The sequence below is a fragment of the Pelodiscus sinensis genome, chromosome 30 (assembly GCF_049634645.1).
Source record: "Pelodiscus sinensis isolate JC-2024 chromosome 30, ASM4963464v1, whole genome shotgun sequence".
NCBI lineage: Eukaryota > Metazoa > Chordata > Testudines > Trionychidae > Pelodiscus > Pelodiscus sinensis.
Window position 1 is genome coordinate 13,809,834 of NC_134740.1, and position 23,329 is coordinate 13,833,162.

Here is a 23,329-nt window from a genome sequence, read left to right on the forward strand (position 1 = left end):
TCCCCATACACCCCCTCTATCTATCCATCCCAAAACACCCCCTCTATCTATCTCTCTCTCCCCATACACCCCATCTTATCTATCTAGCCCCACCCCCATCTATCTATCTAGCTATCTCAATACACCCCCTCTATCTGTCTGTCTGTCTGTGTAAAGCAACTTGGCAGTCCATCTATTAGTATATCTATTGTCCAAGGCTACATCTAGACTGCAAGCCTCTTTCGAAAGAGGCTTCTTCGAAAGATACTGTCGAAAAAGTTTCTTTCGGAAAAGAGCATCTAGACAACAATCAGTACTTTCGAAAAAGCAAGCTGCTTTTTCGAAAGAGATCCCCTAGGCAGTCTGGATGCTCTTTCGAAAAAGCACAGTTTGCATTACATAGCGCCTTTTTTCGAAAGAGCACTTTTGAAAAAAGGTGTTATTCCTCGTGAAATGAGGAGTACCACTGTCGAAAGAAAAGTTGCGTTCTTTCGATTTACTTTTGAAAGAACGCGGCTGTAGTCTAGACACAGGGGAAGTGTAGACCCTGCAGTCTAGACACAGCCCTAGTGGATTGGGGATTTATCTTTCTGAATTCAGCTAATGACACAGTCCTGGGGCAGGTCATGAATTGGACTTGAGGGGTGCGATGCTCATTTACACCGGGTGAAGTGCTGGTCCCGTTTCCACTGTGCCCACCAGAGTGTCGGAGGAGCACCCGACAGACTCCTCGCCGTGCCATGGGTCTGTTTGGTATGTTCCTTGGGGCCGGGCTATTCTCGGTAGCTTCCCCCTCTCTCTTCTTTATTGCCCTCTGATCCCCCATCCTCATCCTTTGCAGCTGAGTAGAAATGATGGGGTGTTTTTAGTTGATCCAAACCCAGTTGTTTGGGAGGTCCAGGGTCTGTTCACTTCTAATGAGACAGTCCTGGATCCTGCCACAGCCCATGTCCTGTACCTGATGCCTAAGAGGGACAGTGAGGCCTCCTTCAGCTCAATGTATCTCAGCCCTCTCTCTTTCCCTGATTCCAGAGGGGAGCCGTGTTAGCCTGTTTCACCACAAACAAAGAGGAGTCCAGTTGCATTTTAAACACTAGGGCTAAGTCTACACTGGCATGATTTTCCGAAAATGCTTTTAACGGAAAAGTTTTCCTTTAAAAGCATTTTCAGAAAAGCGCGTCTAGATTGGCAGGATGCTTTTCCGCAAAAGCACTTTTTGCAGAAAAGCGTCCGTGGCCAATCTAGACGCGCTTTTCCACAAAAAAGCTCCGATCGCCATTGGGGATTTTTTGCGGAAAACAGTCCTGTGCTGTCTACACTGGCCCTTTTGCGCAAAAGTCTTTCGGAAAAAGACTTTTGCCCGAACGGGAGCAGCACAGTATTTCCGGAAAAGCACTGACAATCTTACATGAGATTGTCAGTGCTTTTGTGGAAATTCAAGCGGCCAGTGTAGACAGCCGGCAAGTTTTTCCGGAAAAGCAGCTGATTTTCCAGAAAACTTGCCGGCTGTCTACACTGGCCACTTGAATTTCTGCAAAAGCACTGACTTCCTACTGTAAGAAATCAGTGCTTTTTGCGGAAATACTATGCTGCTCCCGTTCGGGCAAAAGTCTTTTTCCGAAAGACTTTTGCGCAAAAGGGCCAGTGTAGACAACAGAGATTTCTTTTCCGCAGAAAAGCCCCAATCGCGAAAATGGTGATCGGAGCTTTTTTGCGGAAAAGCATCCTGCCAATCCAGACGCTCTTTTCCGAAAATGCTTTTAATGGAAAACTTTTCCGTTAAAAGCATTTCCAGAATATCATGCCAGTCTAGATGTAGCCTAACAAATGTATTCGCTTCAGAGGGGGAGCTAAGAGAGCCTGTAACTGGAAAAACGTAAGCAACAACAAATAATCTGGCAGCACCTTAGAGACTCACAACACATGTAGATGGGATTATGAGGGCGCAGCCCACTTCTTCAGATGACTGGAGTACTAAAAGTATTAGAGCGTCAATGCCACCAGACTCCTTGTTGTTCCTTCACAAAAGGTGCCCTTCTTTAACTGCTTTTGTATTCTCCTGACTATAGATAGAGGGGCAGACGCCGTGACGAGCTCAGAAAATATCACCCTAAGTGGCAGGGACAAGAATTGACACAAACCATATTGCTAAAGGTGAGTGAATTTCTCCATTTTTTTAGACCTTGGCCAACGGTCAGCCCACAGAGAAATAAATCAAAACCAGCTCTGAAAAAAATGTCTTTGTGTCTGTCCCCGCTGTCCAGGATAAAACACTGATTTCAATTTTCCTTTCAATGTCGTTTTGACTCGTGTGAATCGAAATTTGTGGGGTTCGTATTTCAACTTTTTACATCGATACCGGGTGAACACAAATATCGGAATGTGAAAAGTTCCCAGGAGATGGAAATTTAATTTCCCAGCCACATCTCGTGTACCAAAATGGTTGTGGTGAAGTACTCACAGATGTCAACATAGGTCAGACTAAAGGTCCATCCAGCCCGGTGTCCTGTCTGCCCACAGCGGCCAATACCAGGAGCCCCAGAGGGAGTGAACAGAACAGGGAATCATCAAGTGATCCTTCTCCTGTCACCCCTTTCCGCCTCCGACAGAGGCTAGGGACACCATTCCTACCCATCCTGGCTAATAGCCACTGTTGGATCTAACTTTCATGAATTTATCTAGCTCTGTATTGAATCCTGTTAAGGTCCTGGCCTTCACATCCTCTGGCAAGGAGTTCCACAGGTTGACTGTGCGCAGTGTGAAGAAACACTTCCTTTTGTCTGTTTTAAACCTGCTACTTATTCATTTCATTTGGTGATCCCTAGTTCTTATATTTTGGGAACAAGTCAATAACTTTTCCTTATTCACTTTCTCCGTACCAGTCATGAATCTATAGACCTCTCTCCTATCCCCCCTTAGTCTCCTCTTTCTAAGATGAAAAATCCCAGTCTTTTTAATCTCTCTTCATATGGGAGCCGTTCCAATCCCCTCATCATTTTTGTTGACCTTTTCTGAAATTTTTCTAATGTTAAGATATCTTTTTTGTGATGAGTCGATCCCATTTGTACGCAGTATTCAAGATGTGGGCATATCATGGATTTACACAGAGGCAATAAGATGTTCTCTGTCTTGTTGTCTAGCCCTTTTTCAATGATTCCTAATGTTCTCAAACATTTAGTGAAAAACATCATTTTACAACATTCATTATGCTTTTCATTCTTCAGTACCAACATTTCACACGTGTGAGTCGCCCTCACTTATGTGAGTTAGACGAGAATGCTTGTGTTCGTCTACCTGTTCTGGTGATCAAGATACAGGGGAAATCAGAATTCACCCTAGGAAGGAAGTATGGAAGATAGAGGCAGTGTATGTATGTAGATAGATAGATAGATAGAGGAGGTGTGTGGGGAGTGATAGAGGAGGTGTGTGGAGAGAGAGAGAGTGGAGAGGGTGTATGGGAATGGATGCATAGATAGATGGAGGGAGGAAGGGAGGGGGAGTGTGGGGGAAGGAAGGTGAATTTTTATGTACATAGAAAAAGATTGTCTATAAAGAGGACACTGGGATACCTGCAGTGCTAGCGTACATTAACATAGCTCCTTGTGTGTCAATGTGTACTGTTGTAAATTAAATGTTGTTTCCCTAGTAACACACTAAAAATGTCTCAACGTGATCCTCATTGGCATCGGTTGATTGACAGCAGAACGACTGCAGCAGTTTCTGCATGTTGGTGATTGGGCCCGGTTACACGTTTACGTACGGAATTGCAGACGGTTTAAGCCAGAAGCATCCCAACGGAAAGGAAACGGGCAGGAATTGAATTCACGTGCACAGGTTGGGTATTCAAAAGACTCCATCAAATGTCTCTGTCTTTGCCACCCCTACAGATGACATCTTCACAGAGCGACCCCGGCGAGAACCAGACCATCTCTGGTGGGTTCATCCTGGTGGGGTTTTCCTACCTTTACAAGCTTCAAATCCTTCTGTTTCTGGTGCTTTTGGTCATTTACCTGGTAACCCTGATGGGGAACCTGCTCATTATCCTGCTGATAAAGCTGCACCCCTCCCTCCACACCCCCATGTATTTCTTCCTGGTCAACCTATCCTTCTCGGAAATCTGCTTCACCACCAGCGTGGTCCCTCAGCTGCTGGTTCATCTCCTGGTGGAGGACAAGACCATATCCTTTGCGGGCTGCGCAGCCCAGATGTACGTCTTCACCATCATGGGCCTCACAGACGGCTCCCTCCTTGCGGCCATGGCCTATGACCGCTACGTGGCCATCTGCCACCCCTTGCACTACACAACCATCATGAGCGGCCGGGTGTGTGCACAGCTCCTAGGAGCTTCATGGACGATCGGCATCTCGGTGGAAGTAGCTCAGACCACGTGGATCTTCAGCCTGCCTTTCTGTGGCTCCAACCGCATCCACCACTTCTTCTGCGACATCCCACCCGTGTTGAAGATGGCCTGTGCCGACACATCGAAACACGAGATCATGGTCTTGACTGTGTCTGTTGTCTTCATGGGCCCTTTTTTCTTGATAATCCTGTCCTACATCCTCATTATCTCCACCATCCTCAAGCTGCCCTTGGCAGAGGGGAGGCGTAAAGCCTTCTCCACCTGCTCCTCCCACCTCACGGTGGTGACTTTGTTCTACGGAACAGCCCTCATCACCTACCTGAGACCCAAGTCTAGCTCCACCCCAGAGAATGATCTAATGATTTCCCTCATGAACACGGTTGTGTCACCAGTGTTGAGCCCCATAATATACACGCTGAGGAACAAAGATGTGAAGGAAGCCTTTAGAAAAACTGTAGCAAAAAGTATCTTGTCCCACAACCAGACAACTTAGAAAATTAGTTAGTTAATAAGGGCCATTCATAAACTTTTTGAATTCCTCTCTCTGTCCCTCACTTTCTAAATTTAAATTTTGACATTTGAAAGATGTTGACCTGTTCAATACATGTTGAGGAAATGGGAAGAGAAACATTCGTTACCAAAAATCCTACAAATTTTCATTCTCGAAATTTTCATGTAAATTTCACACAAACTTTTGGCCAGATTTAAACTTGCTCCCTAAGTCAAGGGAGAATATTTAGTCCAAGAAGTGTCCTGATTTTAGATCTTCAAAACTTGAAAAGTGAAAGCAAAGAATGAGAAACTTTTCATACAATGTTCACCTCCGTTTCTGCAGAATTTTAATACTTGGAAAAATTCCAGTCGGTTGTATAGAAAATTCTATTTAGCTTCTCCTATTCCTTTTCTGTCAGTCCAGGGCATCATCTGAGGTTTGTTGTTGGGTAGGGTTGATGGGGTTTTTTTTTTTTACTCTTTCTTGATTGCATTTCCTTAATTCTCAATCTGACCTAATTTTCTGTAACGTTTCTCAGCACTTATGAAGGACTTCCTACAGAAGACTGTGGTAGGTCTTTCAATGCCTAACCTGATCAGGTCACAAATGGCTCCCGGAGACGGTTCTTGACTTCATTGGCATTTTTCTTGTGTCCCAAGGTCCATGCTAACAGATCAGATTGTAAAATCAGAGTAGATATCGTAGATTCATTGATTAAATGTCCATAAAAGAGCATTTTGATGATCTAGTTTGACATGGTGCATAACACAGGTCTGTTAATTCTTGACTCAGAAAGGCACTGAACCTACTTTGCATTACATCCATAAAATAATAGCTACGTTAAAACCAAACCTAACTACAGGACGTTCTCTCAATGTACAACCCTATCTATCCATCCATCCATCCATCCTTCCTTCCTTCCTTCCTTCCTTCCTTCCTTCCTTCCTTCCTTCCTTCCTTCCTTCTTGTAAAGCCATGTGACGAAATGCCTTTCTATATCTTTACAGTGAGAAATATTATTCTGTTTGCCTCTATTACTGGATGTTTATAATACATACTGGCTGTGTCTAGACTGGAATGATTTTCCACAAATGCTTTTATTTCCATTAAAAGCATATGCGGAAAAGAGCGTCTAGATTGGCACGGGCGCTTTTGCGCAAAAGCACTTTTTGCGGAAAAGCGTCCGTGCCAATCTAGACGCGGTTTTGCGCAAGAAAGCCCCGATCGCCATTTTCGCCATTAGGGCTTTTTTGCGCAAAACAGTTTTTAGCTCTCTACAGTGGCCCTCTTGTACAAATACATTTGCGCAAGAGGGCTTTTTCCCGAACGGGAGCAGCATAGTATTTGCGCAAGAACACTGACAATCTTACACGAGATCGTCAGTGTTCTTGCGCAAATTCAAGCGGCCAGTGTAGGCAGCTGGCAAGTTTTTCTGGAAAAGCGGCCGCTTTGGTGGAGAAACTTGCCAGTCTAGACGCAGCCCTGGTGTCAGGGTCAAGCCAGAGGAGTACACAAGTGTGGTGGAGGGGAAATATATTAGCCCTAGATTGCGTAAGTCTCTGTTCCCGGTGTATACTAACAAGGGTGAGTCCAGAACCAGCCAGAACTTTCCAGAACCGATCAGGGCCATTTGCACCTGGAGACAGTAAGGAAGTTTCCAGAGTCAAATGAGTCAGACTCGTCAGAACCAGTTTCAACTGGTTAAAAGACACCTTTTCAATGAGCTCAGGTATGGAGCTTTTTCCTTGTGCTTATGAGTGTGGCCTGGGCCTTGGTCCTTCTCCATTCAGCTCAGCTCACAAACAGGCTCCATTTGCAAAAGGGCTGAGGTCTCCCTGACATCCGTGGGAGACGCAGGTCTCAGATGCTGCTGTAAATTAGACCCAAAGGTTTGACCCATGTCTGGAGAGGGAACAAAACAATCCCTCAGTGGGAGCAGAACTTACACTCCTGAAGGGACCTTCCATGGAGCGCAAAACGATGCTGTAATCCCTTTAGATGTTACCTCGCAAGATTTCCCCACTGAACTGGCACCGGAGTTTTCATCTTTGGAAGAACCCCCACAAGATAATCACTTCTGCTCCTCCAGGGCTACTTTGCTCTTAGAAGCTTTGTCTTTGCAATTCCAAAACAGGAATGATTTATATTGTTCGGATAAGAATGGCCAAAGGTCCATTCATCCCAGTGTCCTGTCGTCCAACACTGGCCAATGCCAGGTGCCCCAGAGGGAGAGAACAGAACAGGGAACCATACAGTTACCCCTCCCCTGTCACCCATTCCCAGCCTCTGACACACAGAGGCCAGGGAAACCATTCCTACCCATCCTGGCTAATAGCCATTGATGGACCTAACCTCCATGAATGTATCTAGTTCTTTTTTTGAATCCTGTGAAAGTCCTGGTCTTCACAACATCCTCTGGCAAGGAGTTCCACAGGTTGACATAAGAACATCAGAGGGGCCAGGCAGCATCAGACCAATGGTCCATCTTCCCAAGGTCCTGTTTGCTGACAGTGGCCAATGCCAGGTGTCCCAGAGGGAGGGAACAGAACAGAGAATCCCTCCCCTGTCACCCATTTCCAGACAAATCATTTCTGTGTTTGCTTTATCCCAAGCACTCATGGTCACCTCTCACTGGTGGGTTTCATGTTGTCAGGTCATCACAGAGTTTCGGAACGAAAAGGGACCTTGGCATCGTCTCTTCTACGTTCCTTTGTCTCATTTTAGCCGTGCAGCGAATCGAACATAAAAAAAAAAAGAATTGGACTTGGGGTTCCGGACCACAGAAATGGAGGCATGTCTGGGATGTAGGATGTATGTATGTAACACTTTCAAATGGATGATTAGGCAGGAAGGCAAGAACAACTTATGCAAATAGCAACTCAATACATCTGTGAGTGTACGTACATAATCAGGCAAAAATGATCGTAAAATAGAAGGGAAAGGATCAAGGGGTGAGAAATTGGTAACAGGAACATAGGAGACCCACAGGTCTAGACTTAAAAAAATTGCTTAGAAAGACCATGTGGATGAGGTTTATTTTATTATTGGTGAGAGAGGCAGAAATTGGTCCAGCAAAAGATATCGCCTGATTCGCTTTGCCTCTCTAGTGTCCATGGACCTAGACAGCTACAACAGCCCTGTGTACAAGAATAGCTTGAACAGTTAGCACCAGTAGGAGTCCTTATTACATGAGGAGTAATTGCTCAACGAGTTGGCATAAAGAACTAAACCAACAGTGACCTCACGTCCTAAAATATCACTCGACTCCATTTGTTTTTGACACAAACACAAGTGTTGCAAGCAGAAGAGAGGCAACCCCAAGGGAAGGAGGTATGTTCTGCATGTGTGTGTATGTGTGTGTCCCTCACCCCTTGCTGGAAGGGAAGAGGCACACTCATGTGTGTGTATGGGCCACTGCTTCTCTTGTGAAGACCTCCATGGACTCTTCAGTGACCAAGGGAGGTCTGGAAGGACCTTTCAGAGGTTCAGGTCAGCATCACGTCTGAGGGCAGAGCGCCTCTTCCTCTTCCCCCTCCCACTGCCCAGGGTCCCCCGAGCACCATGCTGGGCCCTGTGCTAACCAGCGATTCTGATGGGCGCAGGCCCACAGCCGAGCAGGTGGGGCTGGGAGTCAGAGCTTCTGGGGTCTCGGCACGGCTCTGGGACAAGATGGGGCCAGAGTCTGAGCCTCAGGGACCTGTAGCCAGGAGCCCTGGAGGTTCCCCTGCCCCTGACTCTGTGTGTTGTGTTGCCTGGGGCAGATCGTCCCCCTTGCTAGACACAGAAATGACCCCAGTGAGTGAATCCCAGGGTGACGGTCCCCTAGAAAACACACAGGCTGGTGACACAGTTCCCAGAGAAACAACGGACCCCAAGGAATGTTGTTTTGCTGCAGTGCCAGGCGGGGCTGCTCTCCCTCGGCAGCATGTCACAAGTAATTGCCTGCCGGGACTAGGTCCCCGAAGCCATTGAATGAAATAAAACCCCCTCTGGTGCCTTTACAACACACAGGGCCCGCAGCCCGGGGATGGGACCAATCTCCTCCAACAAGGTCGGCTAGAAATGAACGGCTCAAACCCTCAACCGTTGTCCCGCTGTGGTGTGTCAGGCTTTGGACCCCGACTCCAAAGGGAGAAAAATCACGTCATTGGGTTAGTCACCTGAATATTCATCATGTACAGAGAAACTTAGTGTGTCACTGGGCATATGGGTTGTCTTTGTATTCACATCTATCTATCTACCTATCTACCTATCTATCTACCTACCTACCTACCTTATCTACCTACACATCCAGCTAGCTAGTCAAATCGTTCTGGTAGTCTATCTGTTATAATATCAATTTATCTATTGGCCTCTGAATTTGTCCCAGCCGTGTGTGTGTGTGTGTAGGGCGGAGGAGGGGGGGAGGTCATGAACTCAACTTCAGGAGTTTGATGTTAATTTGCACCGGGGGAATTTTTGGTCCCAGATTTCTATGGTGGCCCCCAGAGTGAGCGATGAACATCAGATATGTTCAAAAGCGTGCCCTGGTTCAGTGCATCGCATTTGTTGTTGTGTATTTCTGACTTCTCCCTCCAATCATCCTCTGTTCCCCAACCACGCCCTCCTCCTTTGCCCCTGAGTGGAAATGGTGCTTCTCGAGGTGGGTTTTGGGTATGGGTCTGAACTCTGGGTGGAGTCAGTGGAACCTCTTCTAATGAGGGGGTTTCGGGTCAGGATCCCAGCATGACCCACACTCTGCACCCAGTCCTCGCAAGTTTAAAGGTGGCTCTTATAGCTGAGTTTACCCCGAACCTCTCTCCACAGAACGTATTCTTAGCTGCTGTCCTGTCCTCCTCTGCACAGACGGTGTGTCCACATGCCGTGAAGAGCGCTCTAAGTAACCTATCACTGCCCGTGGCATGAATCAATAGCGACTTTATTCCTAAAGGTAAGTCAATTTCTCCCGTTATTTAGAGCCAGTCCACACAGCCACCAAATAAAAATAAAAATCCCTTCTGAAAACAAGGTTTTACCCAGATGTTAGCAGGTTTTATGTCCTCCCACCTCCTTTGGGGCCCTGTATTTTACTTTATCTATAGTTATTTATTGTGTTTTAAAAAATGTTGTCACCCGCCTCGAATATTTCTCTGTAGAGAGGCAGGGTAAAAATGTGTCTGTTCTCATAGGGTATGTCTAGACTACAGGGTTTTGTCAACAGAAGTTTTGTCGACAAAAAGCATCTAAACTACATCCAGTTCTGTCCACAAAGCAAGCCGCTATACTGTATAATGGGCATTAGGGGGCAGCAGAGGGTGGGATGGGGAAGTGGCGGCTATACTGTATAATGGGCACTAGGGGGCAGCAGAGGGTGGGCGGGGGAAGGGGCGGCTATACTGTATAATGGGCACTAGGGGGCAGCAGAGGGTGGGTGGGGAAGGGGCGGCTATACTGTATAATGGGCATTAGGGGGCAGCAGAGGGTGGGATGGGGAAGTGGCGGCTATACTGTATAATGGGCACTAGGGGGCAGCAGAGGGTGGGGAGGGGAAGGGACGGCTATACTGTATAATGGGCACTAGGGGGCAGCAGAGGGTGGGCGGGGGAAGGGGCGGCTATACTGTATAATGGGCACTAGGGGGCAGCAGAGGGTGGGTGGGGAAGGGGCGGCTATACTGTATAATGGGCATTAGGGGGCAGCAGAGGGTGGGATGGGGAAGTGGCGGCTATACTGTATAATGGGCACTAGGGGGCAGCAGAGGGTGGGGAGGGGAAGGGACGGCTATACTGTATAATGGGCACTAGGGGGCAGCAGAGGGTGGGGAAGGGGCGGCTATACTGTATAATGGGCACTAGGGGGCAGCAGAGGGTGGGGCGGGGAAGGGGCTATACTATATGATGGGTTTTGGAGGTACCTGTGGGTACATCTACACTACTTCGTTATTCTGAAACAATAAGGGGAGTGTCCACACAGCAAACCTGTTATTTCAACATTATTTTGAAAGAACGGGTTTCTTATTCCAGAACAATAAACCCTCATTCCACGAGGAATAACAGCAATTTCACAATAACGGCAGTATGGACACTCCATTGCTGCTATTTTGAAATCGCTCCTCTCTGGGGCCTCTCAAAGTAATTACTTCCCAGTGCCACCTGGATCTCTAAATCGAGGTAGTGCATCCACATTTGGGGAGCCTGCCTTGGACTCATTTTGAGGCTTCCCTGTAGTGTGGCCGTGCTATTTCGAAATATCTTTTTTGGGCGTTATTGTTCCTAAATAACTTATTTTGAAATACCCTTGTAGTGCAGACACACCCGGGGGGAGGGAGGGGGGAGAAACGGGCAGGGGGCGGCTGCATGTGGGAGCAGCTTGCTTTGTCAACAGAACTGGATGTAGTCTAGACGCTCTTTGTCTACAGTATCTGTCGACAAAGCCTGCTTGTCCACTAGACAAGCGGGTGTCGCAGACCTTCCCACCGTTAGCAAAGCTGGCTGCTATGTTCCTCTGGAAAGCGCACAACAGGATGACCGCCCAGCTTCCTAGGAAGTGACTCGCCTCATTAATTTGCTAGAGCTGCAGTGTGAGGCAGCATTGCTCTTCCTCTGAGGACTATCATAGCCAATGCCCTCCAGGGACTGGGTCCCAGCAGCCAGCGAGTGCAATAAAAACCCTTCAGTCCCCTCAGTACGTCCAGCGCCTGCAGCGGGAAGGTTGCATGGCTTTTCCCCAGCAAGGTGGGCGATCAATGAGTGACCGAAGCCCCAAGCTTGCAATGGCACGAAAATCATGTCGGTGGGTTCTTCATTGCCACCCTCGGTGCTTGAATAGAGAACCACGTTGTGTGTCTGAGCACACGGGTTGTGTGTGTGTTCACATGCATCTGTCTGTTTATCTGTCCCCACACACCCCTCTGTCCATCCATCCATCCATCCATCCATCCATCCATCGCCACACATCCTATCTAGCTATCTATCTCCATTTATGTCTTGTTCTCTGAATCTATCATTGTGCATTCTACTAATTTCACAATCATGTCTCAGGCCATGGGTTTGCTGGGCTAACTGTCCTAGGGGACGTGCCTAATTCTACTGTGCCCACCCGAGCGGTAGACGAGTGCTAAACTTGCCCATCTCCATGCCGTGACTCTGTTCATTACTTTTGTTGCTGGCAGTGTTCTTGCTTCTCCCTTCTCTCCTCTCTTCCCCAATCCTCCTCTTCCTCCACTGAATCAAAGTGGAAGTGTTGTTTCTTGAGATGGGTCTAGTGTTCCGATCACAGTACGGTCGGTTGGGTGGGTTTTCACTGGTCTGCTCTTGCGGCCACACCTCAGATCTGACCATGGTGTATGCATCTGGTCAAGATGTAGTCTCTGGTCTCTTTTACCCAAATTTACTGTAATGTGTGCTTCTCTAACTGCCTTCATGTTCTCCTGTTTATGAACAGAGTGTCTAGATGCCTTGAAGAGCTCTGGAAGATATCAGTCCATTGCCGGTGGCAAGAACATATAGAGAGACCTCATGCCTAAAGGTGAGTAAATGACTCCATCTATTTAGGGCTGGTCCCAATGTCCGCCAACAAATCAACTATATAATTGGGGGAGTCTGTCTGTGTGTCCGTCTGTGTCTGATTGGTCAAGAACTGCTTCTAAATGGGAAGAGCTGGGACCGCCAAATTCGGTAGGCAGCTTTCTCATATTGTAACGTACAGCGCGGTCAGGGCTTGGTTGTGCCAGGACAAAGGGATGTGGCTGGAATGGGATTGTGTCTCCGAGAACCCTACAGAAAAGAGACAGAACCACCAAGCAGGCGAAAGGGGCTGGCTGGGACGTTCCCTCCCCCCCCTCCAGGACTAACCTAGCCTCCCACCCCCTATGCTACCTTCTTGAAGAGAACAGGGGCTAAAACGCCAACCTTTCCCCACCAATTCGTATGGGACATTACTGGCTGTTCCCTTTCAGGGAACGAGGGGAAAGTGCCCAGTTTGCTGCATTCCTCATGCTAGCTCAGGAGCCTAAGAGGCAGAGGAACCTGGACCTGCTCCAGCTGGGGAAAGTGCACCACTCCCCTGGCTTTGCCTGCTGCAGTGGCCCTGGAGAGGCGCGTCTCACCTGTCCCCAAGCTGCTGCAGTGAGAGAAGGCTGGAGTGGTTCTCTTTCCATGGGGCAGCCTGCATCCTGAACCCCTCCTCCCCCTCCCCACCCCAGAGCCACGCAGCGTGTAACTTTTCATTTTATTTAAAAAAAAAATCCACCAAAAATGAATTGAGTTAAATTAAATTAAATTCAATCTTCTAGTAAATCAATCAATCCAAGTCCCTTCCCAGTCAATGATTGCCTCTATAGCACTGGTTGCTACGAGAAAACACGGATGTGGGCGGCATTTTTCAATGTTCCGTTCCATTTCGTATTCCCTCTTCTGAATCGAAACGAGGGCTCTCGGTGTGGCAACTTTTTCCAGACAATTCAGGCGGAAACCAAATTTCAGACTATGGGAAGTTCCCATCAGGTGGGAATTCTATTTCCCAGCCAGCTTTGCATTCACCCCAATGGTTGCGTCAAGCGAGGCATTCGCCAACATCAATGTTGCTTCCCCAAATTAGCTCTTACGAGAGACCGAAGAATTCCCACCTCTTCTCCAGGTCTCCCTGCTTGGAGAATGTCACTGCCTTTTATTTTACGTGCTGTGCCCTTTGCAAAGTGTACTGCCCCGTTTGGCTTTGGTGGTTCGATTTTATTTTCGCAGGGGTGGGGGGTGTCTGCTGCACCCAGTTTGAGGGGATGAACCCTTTCCTCTGTGTGTGTGCGTCCATCCGTCCGTCCACAGGAGCTGTGTGTTTAATCTGCCAGAAAATGGTCCTATGGTTATGACAGAAGTTCGGGGATCGGGAGATCTCCGTTCCCATTTCTAGAGAGGCTAATTCAGTGTGTAAACACAGTCTCTTCTCTCAGTCATTCCCACTTTCCCATGATTATTTGACACATCACATTGAGGGCTCCATTTTGAAGGCGCGTAAGGTGTGCAAAATATTATCTACGGCTTTGCTCTGTTTTGTTTCAACTCTGTCACTTAAGAACATCAGAGCACCCAGACTGGTCAGACCCAACGTCTATCCTGCCCAGTGTCCTGTCGGCCCACAGTGGCCAATGCCGGGTACCCCAGAGGGAGGGAACAGAACAGGGAACCATCCAGTAACCCCTCCTCTGTTACCCATTCCCTGCTTCTGGCAAACAGAGGCCAGGGACACCATCTTTGCCCATCCTAATTGCCATTGATGGACCTATCATCGATTAATTTATCTAGCTCTTTTCTGAACCCTGTTAAAGACTTGGTCTTCACAACCTCCTCTGGCAAGGAGTTCCACTTCACTGTCATGCCAGTTACTATGAAGTCCCTTGCTAACAAATCACAAATGCCTTTTTTTAACCATAGAACTGGAAGAGACCTCAGAAGGCCATCAAGTCCAGCCCCCTGCTCTAGGCAGGACCAATCCCAACTAAATCAACCCAGCCAGGGCTTTGTCGAGCCAAGACTTAAACACCTCTAGAGATGGAGACTCCACTACTTCCCTAGGGAACCCATTCCAGTGCTTCACCACCCTCCTAGTGAAATAGTTTTTCCTAATATCCAATTCTTACTTTCGAGGACCTTCCTTCCTGTGAAATTCTTTCAAGAAAGGTCATAGATCAATGACCAACAACTGGTCACAGCTTTTTCTGTGACGATGGAATTGTTTGGATTTGCAAAAGCTAAGGCCGCTAGGTCTTTTTGGTAGACTGAGTGAAAACAATTCATTTAAGATGATGATATGAAAAAGGAAGGAACAGTTTAAATGTTTCTTCACTATTTAGGGATGGATAATAGTTGGTAGTACCGTTGTAAAGTGATTGGTAACTGCAGTGAGAATACTTGCATTAGTGGAACTACTGTGGTGATTAGTACAAGTGAGATCAGACTGTGCCGTCGTTTGTGAAATTATATTTGGGGAACATGGCTGTAAATATTCCCTGAGGGAGTGAGAGAGGGAGGGAGTAAGAAAGGGGGGGGAGTTAGTCAGTTACTTAGTAGGCTGTTTAGTTGGCTGTCTAGTTAGTTGTTTAATTAGTTTAATTAATTTTTTCCTTTCTGAATGTTCCTGGAAATAGAAAGAAAATGTGTTTGAAAATGAAAAAATAGAAGTCCTGAAATGGTGAATTATTATATCTCTACTACTGGGATAAACTACTGTAGCTTTAAAGTCAATGTATCTGATTCCCATCTGTTCTAAATCAGCTGTAATTCCACTGGTATCAAAATGGTCATTTCTCCAACTCATGCACACTGGCCTCGCTTGACTGACATAAAAACTGCTCGGCTGGTTTTTGCTTGATGACAATTGGGCTCCGTAACATATTTCTATGCACATTCACAGCCTGTTTTGGTTTGAAGCATCTGAACCGAACTGGAAACCAGTCTGGATGGTTGGATTTGCATCCAGATGGTTGGTATTCCAAAGATTCAGACTCTGTCTTTGCCACACCTACATATGGCCCGTTCCGAGAGCGACCCTGGCGAGAACCAGACCATCTCCGGTGGGTTCATCCTAGTGGGGTTTTCCTATCTTCACAAGCTGCAAATCCTTCTGTTTCTGGTGCTTCTGGTCACCTACCTGGTCATTCTGTTGGGGAACCTGCTCATTATCCTCCTGATAAAACTGAACCCCTCTCTCCATACACCCATGTATTTCTTCCTGGTCAACCTGTCCTTCCTGGAAATGTGCTACACCACCAGTGTCTTCCCTCAGCTGCTAGTTCACCTCCTGGTGGAGGAAAAGTCCATCTCCTTAGTTGGCTGTATGGCCCAGATGTTCATAATCCATATAATGGGCCTCACGGAATCCTGCCAGCTTGCAGCTATGGCCTACGACCGCTACGTGGCCATCTGCCACCCCTTGCACTACACGACCATGATGAGCAGCCAGGTGTGTGCATGGCTCATGGGAGCTTCATGGCTCATCAGCATCTCGGTGGAGGTAGCTCAGACCACATGGCTCTTCAGCCTGCCTTTCTGCGGATCCCACTGCATCCACCACTTCTTCTGTGACGTCCCACCCCTGTTGAAGCTGGCCTGCTCCGACACATCCAAAAACGAGATCATGCTCTTGACCGTGTCAGTGCTGTTCATCATGGGCCCTTTCTTGTTGATACTCCTGTCCTACATCCTCATCATCTCCACCATCCTCCGGCTGCCGTCGGTGGAGGGGAGGCGTAAAGCCTTCTCCACCTGCTCCTCCCACCTCATGGTGGTGACTTTCTTCTATGGAACGGCCCTTTTTACATACCTGGAGCCCAAATCTAGCTCCAGCCTAGAGAATGATCTAATGATTTCCCTCATAAAGACAATTGTGATATCATTGTCAAACCCCATTATATACACTCTGAGGAACAAAGAGGTGAAGAGAGCCTTGAGAAAAATCTTAGAGAAGAGCCTCTTTTCACACAATTGGAGAAATTAGAGAATGAAATTTAAATTCTCCCATTTAAAACAAGGGAATGACGGAAGCGTATAAACATTTTGCTGAGTTTTGCTTGATAACCATTACTTTAAATTGAATTGTTTGCCATTTGAAACACTTTGGCTTGTTGTAAACCTGTCCAGAAAATGGGAAGATAAACTTTTGTTAAATAAACTAGCCCTAATTTTACATGTCTAAATTTTCATGGACATTTGATAGAATCGTTTGATCATATTTCAACTTAATTGAAAATTCACATTGGAATATTTAGTCCAAGTAGTGCTCTGATTTTGCATCTTCAAAAATTGAAATATCAGAGGAAAAATGCTTAAAATATTTTTATTTTTGTGCAACAGTGTTACACTCGACCCCAAACCCCCCGGATTTCTTTCCGCGGTACTCCTTTCTAGAAAGTCACTTCCCATTTCATATGCGTGCAACTGACTTTTCCTTCCTACATGGAATTTGTCCATTACAGTTACTTGGTCCTTATTGTATTTCATCCTATTTACCTCAGATCATTTCTTCAGTTTGTCTGCGGCAGTGTAGACACAGGTATAGTTTTATCGACAAAAGTCCACTTTTTTCAACAAAACCCTGTAGTCTAGATACACCCTTAGAGACTAACAAAAGTATATAGTATCATGAACTTTCATGGGCAAAACCCACTTCTTCAGATGAACTGGAGTAAAAATAACATAACTGGGTATTTTATAACAGATAAGAAAGAAGTAAAAAGTGCCTGTCAATTGTAGGGCTGGTGCTAATGAGGCTAATTAAGAGGGCTGGAAAAGTCCCATTCTTAACGTTTGATGTAAAAATGAAGTGTTAAAAGCAGGGGAGATTGGCTTTGTAATGTGACATTCAGTTAAAGTCTTTGTTCAAGCCCAGGGAAACAGTGCCCAATTTGCAGATGAATGTAAATTCTGTGTTCTCTCTCTGTGTGTCATTGGCTGGTGAAATTCCTTTGTAGACGAATGACTCCATTTCAATCCATGTTTCAATGCCCAACCAAGTTACAATGTTCCCGTCCGGGTTTCTCTGTGTGACCATTCCTGATGTCTCATGTATGTCCATGTATCCTTTGCTGCGCAGATGGTCCGGTTTGGCCAGTATCCATGGCAAAGGGGCATTGCTGGTGCTTGATAGTGTAGATCACATTTGAGGGTGTGCAGTTGTATGAGCCGTTGATGGGGTTGGGTCCTCTGATGGTGTCGCTTGTGTAGATGTGTGCACAGAGTTGGCAGTGGGGTTTGTTTCAGGGGTAGGTTCCTGGGCGAGTGTGTCTGACCTGTGGTGTATGGCTGCTGGAAAAGACTTGTTTCAGGTCAGGGGTGAGGATTGGCCTGTCTCCCAAGGCCTGAGAGAATGAGGGATTGTTTACCATAATACAAAAGGGAGAAGAAAACAAGAACGTAAAAAAACCCAACAACACTGAGTCCCGTGGTTCCTTATAGACTAACAAATGTATTTGGGTAACAGCTTTTGTGGGTTGGAACCTGCGTTGTCTGATTAAGTGAGTTCCAGCCCATGAAAACTGGTGCCCAAAGAAATTTGCTAGTCTATAAGAGTGTGTCTAGACTACAGGGTTTTGTCGACAAAAGTGGACTATTGTCGACAAAACTATACCTGCGTCCACACTGCCTTTGAGTTATGTCGACATAACGTCGACAAAACTCAGCAGTTTTGTCGACGTATGTAAACCTCATTCTACGAGGAATAACGCCTTTTATCGACAGAGTTCTGTCGCTAGAAGGCATTATTGCATCTACACTGTCCTTTGCGTCCACACTGTTATGTTGACAAAGCGGCTTGCTTTGTCGACAGAACTGGATGTAGTCTAGACGCTCTTTGTCGACAGAAGCTTTGTCGACAGTATCTGTTGACAAAACTTCTGTCAACAAAACCCTGTAGTCTAGACACACCCTAAGGTGCCACTGGACTCCTCCTTGTTTTTCTCAAAACAGACTAACACTCTGACCCCTCCAGAACTTGTTTATGCTTTTTATTGCTGTCATTTATTAAATTTGCAGGAAAAATGGAAGGACACAAAATAGACGTCAGCGACTCTTGCTGTTTCGTTTCCTCTCCCCAAGCAGAACTATCTCATTCTATGAATGCATCCTCCAGATGTTCTTCATCGCCAGCGCTCTAGTTGGTCTCCTCCTGGTAATGGCTGCTGATTGGTACATAGACATCTTTAAGCGATTACAAAACTCAATTTTTATGAAGCAGGGTGTGCCCGGGGCTGGTGATCAGGGCATGGTTGGGTGGATTAACTCACTCTTTTGCTCAGATTGGATTGCTCCTCTCGTTAGCATTCTGTAGTCCAAAAGTCCTGGGCAATTTTTACTGTGAAGTCCCTCAAGTTATCAAACTGGCCTGCACCAATAGTCACATGGTTGAGTGGCTGGTGATCTCTGGTGGTGGGGTGTCAGACACAGTAATCGCTATCCTCTTTTTCATTCCCTGTACCATCATCTTAGTCAAGATAAGCACACGCGTCACAGAAGGGAAGGACAAGGCTGTGCCGGACCGAGGAGCTCAGGTCATAGTTGTGAGCTTAATACTCATAACTTTGATCTCCATCTATGCTTGGCCCTTCCAGAAATTCAGCTCAGAAAAGTTGGCCTCAGTCATCACCTCAAAGCCGAACGCAATGAGCTACAAGTTGGACCTCCCTGGTCCGTCTCACTCAGGACCTGGCCAGTCCTAGATGAGGGAGTTTTCTGGACCAGGGAAGACCTGGGAGAGGAGGCACCTCTCCATGAGCTCCGGCAGCCCCACCAGCCCAAGAAGATCCAGGAGCAGCCCTGTGGATGCTTGCGGCCTCACTAGCTGTGAGCTGTGCAGCCACCCTCTTCCTGGCCCTGCTGACTGTTGTGGAAGCAGGCTCTTTGCTGGCCAGGCCTCTCGCGCGTATTGCCATCCTAGCAAAAGGTCAACTTCCCCTTGATGAAAACCCTTACACTATGTAACTTAGAGGTCAGCGACAAACAGGAACCAAAACCAGACATAAAAAGTTCATGTAAAGTTCATGCTGGTTGTGCTGACTGTGTCATGCCCGATAAGGCAGAAAAGGAAAAACAGGAAACCATCTCACCCCTGTCACTTAGCAGACAGGGTCACAAAAAGTGCGCAAAAGCTCTCTCTATAAAACAGCTTCCCCTCCTGTATCAAATTGAGGAATCCCAAATAAACATTGGATGGCGGAATATGAGCCAGGTCCGAGGACTGATCACCCGAGGGCCACCTCCCGCTCACCGAACCAAACGAGTTCCTGTAGAGCGTAACGTATCCCAAACATAACGAATAGCAAATATGTTGTTGTTGTAGTTTGTGTGTCTGTTAAATGTAAGTATTGTTATCTGACATTGTTTAGAGGTATTGTTAAGTAGTAGTGTTAAAAGTTTTAGGTAAACGATTAGTCTTATAAGTAAGACTGATGTAAATGTAAGTGTTAATAAACCCTAGTCCCTTGTTAACAACTATTGGGATTTAGAGAAATCTCAAAGAATTTTCTTCACTGTATTGCATTTTGCTTATTGGACATTCTAATAATTATTTAGTGCCTACGTATGTAAGAAATTGATAAAATCATAATTTATACGTAGAAGCCCTTTAATAAAAGTTTAAAAGATATTTAGTAATAGTTTGCCTGTTTCTGCGCCTTCCTGGGACTAGCCACATTTCCGAACCTTTTACTTTAAACCAAAGCTGTGTACTCTGGTGCCCTTTGGGCTCTGCTGCCCTGCCGGTCCCACCAGCTGGCTTTGCTCCCAGCAACCTCTGTGCTGGGGCCCTCAAGTCCAGCAACATCTGTGACTGGTCTCACAAGTTCCCAGCCTACAGGGAACACTGGTTCTCACTCCAGAATGTAACTAGTCAATAGTTGGTCATGGGGTGGCATTAAAACCAGAGCATGGGGGCTTTCGATTGGCCGTGGCACCCATCAATCTCAGCGACCTCAGGGAAGGTGGATGGGAAAATGAGTTGGAGGCAGAACGGACCGGATGGGGGGGAATGGGAAGCTAGATACTTCTTTCTCCCTGGGGGCACAGAAGAGACCAATCTCCCTCCCCAGGGCTGTCAGCAGCCAGATTTCTCCAATGTGGTCTGTCTTTGGTACGCAGATGCCTGGGGTCTCATGTCAGGCCTGCCTCTTCCCACAGGGGAACCAGTGACCAGCTCCTAATGGTCTGCGCCATTGAGGGATCAGACCTAGGCCCATTCATTAAAGCTTCCCTTAAGTGTTTTCACCTGATCCTCCTGGGTGTGAATGACTTGACTTTAATGGAGTTACTCCTGTTTGGTACCATATCAGTGAGATCAAAATCAAACCAATGTATTTCCACGTTCCAACGTGTCACGTATAGCTCCTTGTCCCACACATGTTGGGTTTCATTTTCCATTGCCTGGCATCTCAGGGAATTGCTTGTATTGGTGTAAAATTATCTGTAAAAGGGGTATCAAAGGCTCCCCTTGTGACCCAATAGCTTTTCACACCTACTTGGCACAGGTGAGAGAGTCTAAGATTGAGCGGAGCCATTCTTCGAAAGAACACTGTGACCTCACTGCCTAATTTTGTGTAGTGGTCAGGAATTATTATCTTTTGCCCACATTCTCCCCCATGTGGTCTGCCAGGAAAGGGCAGGCAACCTTCCCTCTTATGCTGAGTATTAACCATAAAGAAAGCCACACCACAGAAATAATTTTATCTGGAATGAATAAGAGATGCTTCATGGGACCTGCATCCCAAAGGACTGTGACGGAGCATTACTACAGGGCCTTGCAGAGGAGCAAAGACAATATATCCCTCTTCTCACCTCAGCCTCTCTCTCTGATGTCACTCCTTTGTCAGAAGCAAATAAAGATGCAAGTGAATCCGTTCATGGACTGCATATTTTGTTTATGTACTTGATAAAAATTCATGGGTTGCAAGGTGGGACAGGCATCCTGCGGAACATCACGGCACCCGAAAGTCGCTTATTTTTCCTGGTACGATTTCATATTCATTATGGGATGGGGGATTTTCAAAGTGGGATTGGAGCTTAACTCTTATTTGAATGGTAACACAGATTGAAATGTTTTTTGTTGATAGTCCAGGATGTAGAGTGACTTTAGTTAGTGATTACTAGTGATGGAGATCTGGATAGGTTTAGCAGATAGATAGAGGGGGATGTATGATAGATAGAGGAAGTGCATGGGGATGGATGGATGGATGGATGGATAGATAGATAGATGGGGTGTATGGGGATAGATAGATAGAGGGGGAGGTGTGGGGATAGATAGATAGAGGGGGATGTATGATAGATAGAGGAAGTGCATGGGGATGGATGGATGGATGGATAGATAGATAGAAGGGGTGTATGGGGATAGATAGAGGGGGAGGTGTGGGGATAGATAAAGGGGGAGGTGTGGGGATGGATGGATGGAGAGAGAGAGAGATGGGGGTGTATGGAGAAAGACAGTGTTTTTTAGAGAGAGAAAAGAATAAAAACTACTGTTAAAAATGCCTTAATTACAATTAATTTGATTTCCTACAATGTGTTCTTCGTGTACCCTATCTCAAGGGTTTCTTGCTCATGTGGGTAGCTCTGTGTGAACTGGCTTTTGCCGCAGTACTTTATTGTTCAGTGATCAGTAGAACCCAGCAATAAATACAGAAATTTGGGCCTCATGCTTAAATTTTCGAAGTGGAAGGGAAATACAGAGCCTGATTCATCCCAGGTGTAAACCTCCTTAGTGACTAACACTAAGGCTGCATCTAGACTGGCAAGTTTTTCCGCAAAAGCAGGCGCATTTGCAGAAAAGCTTGCCAGCTGTCTACACTGGCTACTTGAATTTGTGCAAGAACACCGATGATCTAATGTAAGATTGTCAGTGTTCTTGTGCAAATACTATGCTTCTCCCGTTCAGGAAAAAGCCCTTTTGCACAAATGGTGCTTTCTTGCGCAAAACCGCGTCTAAATTGGCATGGACGCTTTTCTGCAAAAAGTGCTTTTGCGCAAAAGCGTCCATGCCAATCTAGACGCTCTTTTCTGCAAATGCTTTTAACAGAAAAACTTTTCAGTTAAAAGCATTTGCGGAAAATCATGCCAGTCTAGACGTAGCCTAAGGGTATGGAGAAACTTTAAAAACAACCACTAGTCCAGTAGCACCCTAAAGACTAACGAAACATGTAGATGGGATCATGAGCTTTTCGTAGCTACGATATACCTCTCTGAAACTAAGGGTATTGTTTGTTAACTCACTAGTTTTGTGCCAGACAGTGGGGTTATTACTAAATTTTGACTTTCAAGGAAAAAGCAAAAATTCAAAATTGTTTAAAAAGTTAAGAGGTCAATAACCCACCCATCCTCATAAAGCGATGACATCTACTAAATATTTTGGAGGGTTTGTCTGGTTCATCAAGAACTCTTCTTGAGTGGTAAGAGCACGAAATTCAGCACACAGCTTCCTCTGACACTATCTTATAGCAAGGTCAAGGTTTGGTTGTGCCAGGAATACAGGGTGTGCCTAGAATGGGATTGCTTGTCAGAAAGCCAAACAGAAAAGACAGAATCACCAGGCACAGTCCTCAAAACTGAGAGAACTGAGCGAATGTTGAAAGAGACTTGAATGAAGATGAGCCAGGAAAATAGGATGACGCTGGAATAGGATTGCTTTTCATTAAACCTTACAGAAAAGAGATAAAGTGGAGAAATTTAGAGGGGGGCTCCGTTACAGCTAAATGAATACTTGAGATTTGAAAATGAGAAATCAATGTTGTTGGAAACCAAATTGACTTTAGCTCCTTTTTTGTCAAAACATAGCAAACGGAAAGGAAAAAAAACTGGATGGAATTCCCATTTTAAATAATTTACTAAAACAAAAGTACAAATTTTAACAATCTCTTTTTCAAGAAATCGAAAATAAAAATTAATGTCATCAAAAGAACACCGTATTTTTGAACAATGCAATCATTGAAATAACGCGTGTGCGTTTTCCCCAAAAAATACGTAAGTGAGTTAAAGACCCGAGCAATG

The 23,329-nt window shown here is 46.1% G+C and overlaps 2 protein-coding genes across 2 annotated transcripts; both read left to right on the plus strand.

Annotated features, from left to right (window-relative positions):
* The first annotated feature begins 3,866 nt into the window (after nucleotides 1-3,866).
* On the plus strand, nucleotides 3,867-4,832 carry LOC102443449 (olfactory receptor 10A4-like). The gene has a single exon (XM_006112286.2). It carries the CDS (start codon nucleotides 3,867-3,869, stop codon nucleotides 4,830-4,832), a length of 966 nt encoding a protein of 321 aa, XP_006112348.2.
* A 10,500-nt stretch (nucleotides 4,833-15,332) lies between these two features.
* Nucleotides 15,333-16,301, plus strand: LOC102443701 (olfactory receptor 10A4-like). The gene has a single exon (XM_006112287.2). The coding sequence runs from the start codon at nucleotides 15,333-15,335 to the stop codon at nucleotides 16,299-16,301; it is 969 nt and encodes a 322-aa protein (XP_006112349.2).
* Nucleotides 16,302-23,329: the final 7,028 nt, after the last annotated feature.